Source organism: Molossus molossus, unplaced genomic scaffold (genome assembly GCF_014108415.1).
Source record: "Molossus molossus isolate mMolMol1 unplaced genomic scaffold, mMolMol1.p scaffold_m16_p_2, whole genome shotgun sequence".
NCBI lineage: Eukaryota > Metazoa > Chordata > Mammalia > Chiroptera > Molossidae > Molossus > Molossus molossus.
In genome coordinates this window covers 14241799-14253846 of record NW_023425355.1, presented here as the reverse complement: position 1 = coordinate 14253846, position 12048 = coordinate 14241799, and the positions used below count along the sequence as shown (strand labels likewise).

At 37.0% G+C, this 12048-nt stretch overlaps 1 protein-coding gene across 2 annotated transcripts in view; it reads right to left on the bottom strand.

The window, feature by feature from the left end:
- The window catches only part of DACH2 (dachshund family transcription factor 2), a 563669-nt gene that overhangs the window by 164005 nt on the left and 387616 nt on the right, over positions 1–12048 (bottom strand). For both annotated transcript variants that reach the window (XM_036271613.1, XM_036271612.1), the window contains one exon: positions 3927–4058. In XM_036271613.1, coding sequence (XP_036127506.1) covers positions 3927–4058 — 132 coding nt within the window. The remainder of the gene's footprint in view (positions 1–3926; positions 4059–12048) is intronic.

Sequence of the window (12048 nt, the reverse complement as noted above, 5' to 3'; positions counted from 1 at the left end):
GGAAGACCATGCCCATAAACAGTAATCAGGCCATAAACGCTGTTAACTGACATCTCCCTTGTCAATATCCACATGCCTTTTCTCTTCTTGGAAGGCACTAAAGTAAATCAAACATTGTTATAACCATGGAAATAAAAAAAAAAAGAATTCAATCCTAGTCTTTGATTTCAAACAAATTAAAGATCATAAACAATTCAAATCCTGAAGTAGGATACTCAAAGAGAATCTAAGGCATACTAGTCCCTGGATTATAAGATAAAAATTCAGATCTAAAATTATTGATATGAATCTCTATTTGCAAGTGATTATTTGTGAAACTGTGATTTATTTTCCAGTAAGCAGATATTTCACTTATCCAGACTTTCCCCACATTTATTGAAGTATAACTGACAAATAAAAATTGTATATATTAAAGGCATAAATTTGATGATTTGATATAAGTATATATTGTGGTATAATCTCAATAATCAAGCGAATTAACATATTCATCATCTCACATAGTTAGCATTTTGTTTTTTTTCTTTTTGTGTGTGGCAAGAACACAAGTTTTAAACATACAATAAAGTATTTTTAACTGTAGTCACATTCTTGCACATTAGATCCAAACTTATTCATCTTGCATAATTGAAACTTTGTACACCTTCACAAATATATCTCCATTCCCCCTACCCTCCAACCCCTGGTAAGTACCATTCTACTCTCTGCTTTTATGAGTTAGATTCCATATAAGTGTGGGATCATGTAGTATTTGTCTTTCTATATAGCATAATGTGATTCAGGTTCATCCATGTTATAGCAAATAGAAGGATTTGCATTTTTTAGGCTGAAAAATATTCCATTGTACATATGTATACACATTTTCTTTATCTATCCATCTCTGGAAAGACATTTAAGTTATTGCTATATCTTAGCTGTTGTGAATAATTCTGTAATATACACAGGAGTGCAGATATCATTTTGAGATCCTGACTTCATTTCCTTTGACTATTTACCCAAAAGAGGGATTGCTAGATCATAAGGTGGTTTTATTTTTAATATTTGGAAGAACCTCGATACTGTTTTCTATAATGTTTGACCAACTTCCATTACTGCCAACAGTGTACAAGGGTTCCCTCCTTTCCACATTCATGCCAATACTTATCTTTTTATCCTGCTTACAACAACAATTTTAACAAGTTTCAGGTGGTAACTCAGAGTTTTAATTTACATTTCCATAATAATTAGTGTAGCAGAGCACCATTTCAAATAACTGTTGGTCATTTGTATGTCTTAATTTGAAAAGTGGCTATTCAGGTCTATTGCCTGTTTTAAACTGGATTATTGGGGTGGGGGGGCATTGGTCCTTGAATTACTTAAGTTCAACTGTTATATATTTTGGATTTTAAGCCCTCATCAGATATATGGTTGGCAATTTTTTTTTCCACTCCATAGGTTGTGTTTCCCCTCTGTTAATTATTTCCTTTGTGTGAAGAAGCTTTTACACTTAATTTTGCTTTTGTTGCCTGTGCTTTTGGTTTGATACCCCCAAAAAAGCATTGCCCAGATCATTGTCAAGAAGCTTTTTTTCCTTTATTTTCTTTTAGTAGTTTTACTTTTCCACATCTTATATTTAAGTCTTTATCCATTTTGAGTTGATTTTTGTATACAGTATGAGAAAAGGATACAATTTCATGCTTTGAGTGTAAATTAATAGATTTATTTCTGAGCTCTCAATTCTATTCTATTGATCTATGTGTCTGTTTTTATGCCAATACAATGCTGTTTTGATTATTGTATCTCTGCAGTATATTTTGAAATCAGGCAGTTTGGAGCCTCCAGCTTTCTTCTCTTATGATAATATTTTTGGCTATTCAAGACATTTTGTGATTCCATAACAATTTTTGGAGTGTTTGTTCTATTTCCATAAAAAAGGCTATAGAAAATTTTATAGAAATTGCAATTGCATATGTAGATCACATTGGGTAGTATGGACATTTTAAAAATATTAATTCTTTCAATCCATAAACATGCTATATGTTTTTAGTTATCTGTAACCTCTTTAGTTTCACTCACTAATATTTTATAATTTTCAGTATATAATTCTTTCTCCTCTTTAAGTTTATGCCCAAGTGTTTCATTATTATTTGCTGTTGTAAATACAATTGTATCTTTAATGACTTTTTTGGTAAGTTCATTGTGTATATATAGAAACACCACTGATTTTGTATATTGATTTTGTACACTGCAGCTTTCCTGAATTTATTTGTTAATACTAACAATTTTTGTACTTAGAGTTTTCTACATATATGAGAATGTCATCTACAAACAGAAATGATCTTACTTCTTCCTTTCTGACTTGGATACCTTTTATTTCTTTCTCTTACATAATTGCTCTGGCTAGCACCTTCAGTATTACATTGAACAGATGCATTCAGAGTGGGCAACCTTGCCTTGTACCAGAATGTAGAAGGAAAGCTTTGTTTTTCCTCTATGAATTATGACATTGGCTTTGGGCTTTTCATATACGGTCTTTATGTTGTGAGTTGTTTCTTCTCTACCTGTTTTGTTCAGAGACTTAATTATAAATGGGCATTGATTTTTTTTAAATTTTATGTTTCAATTACAATTTATGATCTATATTATTTTGTAATAGTTTCAGGTGTATAGCATAGTGATTAGACAATCATATACTTTGCAAAGTGTTCCCCCTAGTACTATTTCAAGTACCCGCCTGGCACCATACATCATTATTTCAGTATAATTTCCTATGCTGAACTTTATATCCTCATGACTAATTTTTAACTACCCATTTGTGGTTCTTCGTCCCTTCACCTTTTTCATTCAGCCCCCCCAACCCCCTCTCCTTGGCCGATTAGATTACTGAATAAAAATGTTGTGGCACATATATGCAATGGAATATTACTTAGCCATAAAAATTATTTTATTATTTTTTAACTCCATTTGATTTATTTCTGCACTAAGAGGTTGAATCCAGAAAAGTATGCACTTTCCATTATTCCCCACTGTGATCAATGGTCGAAGACTAATTCTCATTATAATTCACCATGAACTTTTCAATTTTAGATGAAGAAGATGAAGAGAGCTACACTATATTAAATTTAGAGTAGTTTACCATACTATTAATTCCCCTTTGTTTTTCCCTCCAAAACAAGGCCCCACAATGCTTGAACTTCCAGGAGCCTAAAAGAAGAGAGATGTATCTGCTACCAAGATGCTTAGCATATTATATTGAATTTACCTGAAGTGTTAGATTGAAAACCTATGGTTCCCCACTAAAATGAAACCATACGTATTTACTTATTTAGACATTCATACATGTTGAAAGTTATAATCCCACCTAATTCCAAAAGAGATGTGCAGGATTGTCTTATGATCAAAGACAAAAAATAATTATCAGAGTATAAAGATGAACAAGTAGTAAGATGGAAGGGGACATTCCGATCCATAAGCATCTTTCTCTTATCTCCCTTTCTTTGTTCTATCTCTTTTCTTTAGCCCCTTCCTACAATAGCAACAGTCTGGCAGCACCTTCACTTAGCTAAGGAGGTGGTACTCCAGCTAAAGAGACTGCAGCCCAGCCAAGGTGGATTCTCACAACTGCCATTCAGTGGTCAATTATTTAGAGAAATTTAAAGAAGACTGGTGTGAAATTAAGAGGGCAACATTTAGCAGGTAAAAGATAAAACAGCTAGCATTATAAAAATGAGTATTTAATTCCTCTACAAGAAACCAATGGAGATAATTCAATGTTTCCTCAAATGGAATTCTGATTTGTAATGGTCTTCTAGTTTCAATGTACAAGTTAGAAGTAGGGTTAATTACACTTCCTCAGTAACCACTTATAATCAAAGTACACATATTATTCTTCTGTCCCATTGCAGAATCAATAAATGAATTACCTGCCTTGGATTTCTGAAGACACCCACCTGTATTACAATTAAGATCATCAGGCTCTGATTCTGTCCCATTTTGGCTTCCATTTCCCTGAAGAGTGTTCATAGCCATAAGCTTCATCTTCTGTAGCTTCATTGCCTCAGCCATCGCTGCAGCTGTTATACCTAAAACCAGAATTATCCCTTTTAAAACGTGGACAATTTAATGTAATTGAAAGCTGGATACGTTTCTTTACCAGGCCTATACTACACAGCACAAGCCAAAAGTAAGCCCAATTGTAGTTTATAAATAATATTCTTCTTTTAAAAATTTTTTGTTGATTTTTAAAGAGAGGGAAAGGGAGAGGGAGAAATAGAGAGAAACATCAATGTGAGAGAGAAACATTGATCAGCTGCTTCCTGCACATCCCCCACTGGGGATCGAGCCCACAACTCGGGCATGCGCCCTGACCAGGAATCGAGCTGGCAACCGCTTGGTATATGGACAATGCTCAACCACTGAGCCACATCAGCCAGGGCTAAATAGTATTCTTTATCAAAGTAATTTCCAACTCCTGTAAATTATTTCATTTTACTATGGACTATTTGAAAATCTGAAAATGCATTGGATCCCCAGTTCAAAACACAAAGAAAACAAAGAGTAATATGAAAATAGTTTGAGAATTTCCAAACTTCTTGCTAATGTGTTCTGGTGTCTGTTAAGAGCTTTGGAAATTGTTTTAGACAGAAATCACCTTACATTAAATCCCAACTGAAATAATATTGTCAGAAGAAGCACTCTGAAATGTTAGAAGGAACCACTTTGTAATGAATATACTTGTTGGTGCTCGTGAATGAAGGGGGAGAAGGGTGGAAAAATAATACTTCAAGTAGTCTTTCTCCCCATTTACCATCCTCATTCTTATATATTGAGGGATCAAATAAATGAAGACATAGAATACCACCTCTGAAAGTTTGCCAGCCCCTGTAGTACAAAGTAATTACATTATTAATATAAGTCAATTATTTTAACTCTATAAAATGGTATAAAGAGGTAGGAATCAAAAACCCAAAAAGAAAATGTGAGTACTTAAGTTTGAAATCCTCTCTCTTAGGAAGTTTGTATCAGGCATGACCACAAAAAAAAAAAAATCTAAGGCAACAGGTTCTAAAAATAGAATACATATTTCAGCATTGCTCTCCAAAAGTCTAGTGAGCAAAAAAATAAAATAAAATCTGGCAGATTTAAAATAGTATTTTAGAAGGTGCACATTGCAAAAAGGTTGTTGCAAAAAGAAAGCGTAACTGCTATTAGAAGAATTTGATGTTAAGAGGTACGTTGAATCCTTATTAACAGTGTAAGGGGAAGTGAGTCCAGCCTACAACACTTAATTAGGCATGTTTGAGAGAGAGAGAGAGAAACATTGGTGTGAAAGAGAACCACTGATTGGCTGCCTCCTGCACACCCTCTATCAGGAATGGAGCCTACAACCTGGTCATGTGCCCTGACTGGTATTGAACCAGGATCTCTCAGTCTATGGGATGTTGCTCAATCCACTGAGTCACACCGATGGGCCAGTTAAACTCTTAATGTCATGATGTTGCTCAGTGTAACAATGATGGATTTAAAAGAGCAAATCATTTCCTAGCACCGCATTCTCAAAATGCCCCAGGAGAGCACACGAAAAGAGCATACTGATTTAGAAACTCCGGAGTTAATTTTTACTTGGAAATGAGAATTTCAGCTTGCATCGGACAAGTAGAAAATGGTAAGTTTAATGAGAAAGAAAAGATGCCTTCAAAAGTGAGTGTTATAATTATAGGTAAATATCTACATAAACACCTGCAAACATAAAAGTTGTCATTTTCAGTCACTGAATCTGAAAATGGTAACTTTTACATGATGTTCAAATTATAGATATTTGACTGATTGAAATCAATTTGGAAAAGTAGAAGCTTCGTGTTACTGGGAAAGTATTCACTTTTTGTATTTTCTGTTGTTATTTGAGCACTTACTTCTGTAACCCCAGCACCTTCCAATGCTATCATCTAACTTCATGATTAGCTCAATGCATGAGCAAGTCCAAATGTACACGCCTAATGTAATCTAAACTCACTTCCTAACTTAAAATTCAACATAACGATATGGAAATGCCCAACATATCATAATTTGATATGTGTGCATGTGCACATGTATGTGTATGTGATTTACTATTATTATTGTTAAGTATACAAGCTTCAACTTCAGACTTGGAGTGGTGAGAAAAGTTCTTCAGAGGTACAAGAAATGTAATGAATAGATAACCATCCCCCTCCATTTTATAAATGAAAAAGTGAGTCTCAGAGAAGAGGTGCAAGCTTTACTATAACACAGCCAAAGAATGGTAGGGTTAGGATAAAAACTCTTGTCTCCCGACTTACCCTGAGTACTCTGCCCACTAATTCCTACCTTCTTGATTTTAATCTGGGTCTGCAGAGATGCATTTATAGGTCACTGATCAGAACAAGGAAGAAATTGTGTCAAATCAATTCCCTGGTCTTCAGTTTATTCATATGTAAAATGAAGGTGTTGGACTAAATGATCTTTACAGTCTTTATGAAGCAATACTTTTCACTAGATTTACTTTGTACTGTATGGTTTTCTGAAACCACTATGGTTTTGCATTATCCATGCATGCACAAAAGCAACATTTTTCTTGATGCCTTTTCTCACTAGTAAACAAGTCGCAGACTTACAAACTTTATATGATCTATAGTCTTTAAATTCGAAGTACAGGGCGAAAGTCCAAGGTTTGTTGTAAAGTTTACAGGAATAAAAGAAAACAAATAAATGAATTTGGATTCACAACAGTTATCTGAGCAAAGACTAAGACAATTTTATAGTCTCTTAATTGTTTAAACTGTGTCCATCCCTTTGTATTAGGTTGCACGTTTTTCTGGCAAAACTGTGAACAAGTAACTTAACTAAAGGGGACCTATAAGTAATCAAATCTTGAGGGTTACAATTAATTAAATTAAATGATAATTCAGTTCACTACAATATGACTTTGTACTTTTATTTATTTATTTTTATCCTCACCTGAGGACATTTTTCCATTTTTTGTTCAGATAGAATGGGAGGGAGAGAGAGGAAGAGAGAGAGAGAGAGAGAGAGAGAGACAGAAAGAGAGAGAGACATCGATGTGAAAGGGACACACTGAGTGGCTGCCACCAACACAACCCAACCAGGGCCGGGGACAGACTGCAACCGAGGTACGCGCGATTAGCGGGAACTGAACCTGGTCTCTCCGGACCACAGGCCAACTCTCTAATTGAGGAGCCAAACCGGTCAGGTCCGTACTTTTAAAAATAATTTTTAGACTTCCGGTCAAGACGGCGGGTAGGTAAACACGGTATCGCGTCCTCCCACAACCACATCAAAGTTACAACTAAACTACAGAACAACCATCATTCAAAACCGCCTAAAATCAAGCTGAATGGCAGTCCTACAACTACAGGATTAAAGCACCAGCCACATCCAGACTGGTAGGAGGGGCCACGGTGGCTGAGGCGACGGGCTGGACCCACACCCACGTGTGGCGGATAAAAATCAGGAGGCTCCCACGGCTGGGAAAGTCCTTCCTGAGGACTGAGGGGTCCCCGTCCCACACCAGGTGCCCCGCTCAGGGTTCCAGTGCCAGGAAGAGAATCCCCAGAACTTCTGGCTGGAAAAACCAGCGGGAACTGAGGCTCAGGGAGGTTGAAGCGGCTGGAACCCCAGGCAGCTCCTTAAAGGGCCCGCGCACGGACTTATCGGACTCTCTCCCTCTAAGCTTGGAGGGGAGGCAGCTCGAGGGGCACCAGAGACATACAGGGAAGAACTAAGCTGTTTGGCACTGGAGCGAGGGCTGGAGAGGGGGCTTTCTCGGGGACAAACGTGCTGTAAGAGGCCTTTATTCCTTTGGTGAGCCCTTCCCGGGGGTGGCAGACAGTCACCATATCTGGGACTCCAGCAACCTGGCTGACACTGGTAGCCCCACCCTGCTGACTCCCTGAGGCCCCACCGCGCCCCACACAACTTTCAAGCCCACCCAAGCTGTTGCCACTTGCTTAACCATAGGATTGGCCAGTCTTGGAACCTGCTTCAGGTTTTTCCTAAATTCTTTCAAACGAGCAGCATCTGGTCTCAGCGAGCCCCATACCTCTCATTAAGTAATACACTGAAACAAACACAGGAAGACAGCCAAAATGAGGAGACAAAGAAATAGGTCCCAAATGAAAGAACAGAACAAAACCCCAATAAAAGAACTAAGCGAAAGGGAGATAAGCAACCTAACAGATTCTGAGTTCAAAATACTGCTTATAAGGATGCTCAATGAACTTAGTGAGAACCTCAGTGAACTTAGGGAGGGCCTCAAGAGCATAAAAAAGGACCAGTTAGAAATCATGGATACACAGTTATAATTGAAGGAAGCATTAACTGAAATAAAGAATAATTTACACAGCTTCAATAATAGAGTATGTAAATCCAAGGAGCAAACCATCGATTTGGAATATAAGGAAGCAAAAAATCCCCAATCAGAACAGCAAAAAGAAAAAAGAATCCAACAAAATGAGGATAGTGTAAGGAGCCTCTGGGACAACTTCAAGTGTGCCAACATTCGCATCTTGGGGGTGCCCGAAGGAGAAGAGAGAGAACAAGAAATCGAAAACCTGTTTGAAACAATAATGGCAGAAAACTTTCCTAACTTGGTGAAGGAAACAGACATACAAGTCCAGGAAGCACAGAGAGTCCCAAATAAGATGAACCCCAAGAGGCCCACACCAAGACACATCATCATCAAAATGCAAAAGGTTCAAGACAAAGAGAGAATCTTAAAAGCAGCAAGAGAAAGGCAGCTAGTTACCTACAAGGGAGTTCCCATTAGGCTGTCAGCTGATTTCTCAAAAGAAACTTTGCAGGCCAGAAGGGAATGGCAAGAAATATTCAGAGTGATGAAAATCAAGAACCTACAATCAAGATTACTCTACCCTGCAAAGCTGTCATTTAGAATCGATGGACATATAAAAACTTTCCCAGACAAGAAAAAGTTAAAGGAGTTCATCACTACCAAACGGTTATTATATGAAATGATGAAGGGTCTTTTTGAAGAAAAAGATAAAATGTATGAACAAACAAAATGGCAATGAATACATATCTATCAACAATGGAATCTACAAACAAAATGAACAGGTAGAACAGAAACATTCTCATAGATACAGAGAACATTTTGTTGGTTGCCAGTTGGGAGGGGGTTGGGGGAATGGGTGAAAAAGGTGAAGGGATTAAGAAGCACAAATTCATTGCTAGACTGACAACCTCAAAGGGAAAGGGGTTGGGGGGTGGGAAGAAATAAACCAAAGAACTTATATGCATAACCAATGGTCACAGACAATAGTGTGGGAAAAGGTGGGAGGGGGGCGGGAGTGGAGAGGAGGGGGTCAATGGGGGAAAAATGTGGAACATCTGTAATACATTTTACATCCAACAATAAAGATTTGAAAAAATAAATAAATAAAAATAATCTTTAATTCAATTTACAAAGTATCACATTAATAATATCCCTCCAAAACATGAAAAGCAGTTCAGATCTGCCATATTTTTTCACTCTGCCAGTCAAGTACTGTGTGTTGGCTTGTTTGTTATTTGCATTCAAAGCTACTTTGGGTCAAGTATGATACACTAAAAGACACATAATGAAACATCTGGTAGTATGCAATGTTAATGCAATATACCACATTGAATTTAGTGGAAACAATTTTGAAATTCCCTATAAATCAACTGGGAAGATGTAAATCCAAAGAGAGGTTGTTATTAAGTTCATTTTTCGGAGATGTTTATGCTCTAAATTCTATTGTTTAGAAAAAAAAACCTTCAGACACAAAAAGATTCAGAATGCTACTAAGGGGAAAGTCATAAGGATAAAAGAACCAAGTATGAAAGAACAGACAAGCCACATGCTAGTAGTAGTTACAGACCACCCACATGAAGAGCAAATATTATAGTGATTCTAAGGAATCACCATTCAGGCATAAATACATTTCAAATTACTCAGCTCAGCTCAATGGCTGAGAGGTAAAGGTTGACAAAACGCAGCTATGGGAAGTTCTCAAAACAATAGATGGCTGCTGCCTTTGGCCAGACATCAGCAAAGCCACTAAAAGGTATAGGCATTAGAAATCTGTATTGGCAGATATATTTTGCATGCTTTGTTGAATTACAGCTAAACATGAAGAGAGGATACACTCGATCTTTGCTATAAAGTTCAATTTGTCCTACAAAAACAACAGATTGGAGGATGTTCAGTAAGTGGGTGAATTTGGAGCCAGAGACAGGAAAAATGATAATTAGTAAGGGTTGACAGGCCAAAAAGCACAACACAGAAGAGAGCACAACCAAACTAGTAACCTAAGAGAAAGGCTGGATGCTGCTTTGAGCAAACTGCTGTCCTATAGCCTGAACCACCTAACAAAGTACAAGGCTGCCCAGCAACCATTTGTTTTCCTATAGACTCTTTGAAAATGCATAATAGGCATTTAAAAGTTTTAAAGTCTAGCCCAGCTGGTGTGTGGCTCCGTGGTTGACCGTCAACCCATACACCAAGAGGTCACCGGTACGATTCCCGGTCAGGGCACATGCCCAGGTTGTAGGCCAAATCCCCAGTGGGGGGCATGCAGGAGGTGGCTAATCCATGTTCTCTCTCATCAATGTTTTTAATCTCTCTCCCTCTTCCTTCTTCTTTCTAAAATCAATAAAGAAAAAAAATATTTTTAAACTTTAAAGTCTATAACAATCTTTCCCAATGTCCCTATTTCACCAATGTTGAAAGATTAAAACAAAGAGAGACGCTCCATGTTGAACTTGCCTTATATTAACATTTTTCAAATTATGTTACATTTGCCTACTTGTTCAACAAAATGTTGCAAGAGAGTTTGGTTGGAAAAAGTGGGGGAGGAGTGGAAGGGAGTTCTATGACCAATTTAGGCAACACTGGGTTGTAAATAACACACCTGAGATGATAGCACTTATCGTATTTCACACACAGTAGTGAGTTCTTTATATATTTACTTATTTTTTTTAAAATATTTTTCTTTATTGATTTTAGAGAGAGAAACATCGATGAGAGAGAACATTGATTGGCCTCCTCCTGCATGCCCCCTACTAGGGATTTGGCCACAACCTGGGCATGTGCCCTGACTGGGAATCGAATGGTGACCTCTTGGTGCATGGATCAAGGCTCAACCACTGAGCTACACTGGCTGGGCATATTTACTTATTTAGTATTCACAAAAACCTTAAGAGGGAAGGACCATTATTACTTCCATTTATTAGGTAAGGAAACTGAGTCACAGAAACTGATTAAAGTATCTAATGCACATAGTTAATAAACTTTGAAGTTGAGGTTTAAACCCGGGTACTTTGGCTCCAGGTCTCAGCACTGCATACTTTTTCAAAACGTATAATATACTAACAATTATTATGATATTTTAAAAGAGGCATAGACTACACTACATTTTCTAAACTTATTGGACAATGGAACTGTTGTCATGAACGATTTATTAATGGCTCTAAAGACACTAATACTCCATGGAACACATTTTGAGAAATATTTTTTTAACTTGAATGAAAGCTTAATTTCAACTACTTGGAGATTATTTTTTTTTAGAATTTAAGCTATAGATAAATAGGTAGATAGATATCAGGAAATCTCGCCGTTAACATCTATTTACCTATTCTCTCATTGAGTAATCATCACTTATACTTGTCTTTATTGATATCTTTTAAAATTGAAATGTCCCAACTTTTTTTAAAAAAGTATATTTTTATTGATTTTTTAGAGAGAGAGGAAGGGAGAGAGAGAGAAACATCGATGTGAGAGGGAAACACCAATCAGCTGCCTCCTACGTGCCCTCTGCTGGGGATTGAGCCCAAAACCCAGGCATGTGCCCTGACCAGGAATCAAACCAAGACCTCTCAGTCCATGGGACAGTGCTCAATCCACTGAGCCACACCATCCAGGCAAAAAAATGTCCCAACTTTTAAAACATAGTCACTGACAAAAGCACTATTTGTCTTGCTGGTACCTCTCAATAAACCATTTTTTATTTATGAAAATTTGAGCTATACGAATTATTCTAATAGTATATAAACCTTCTA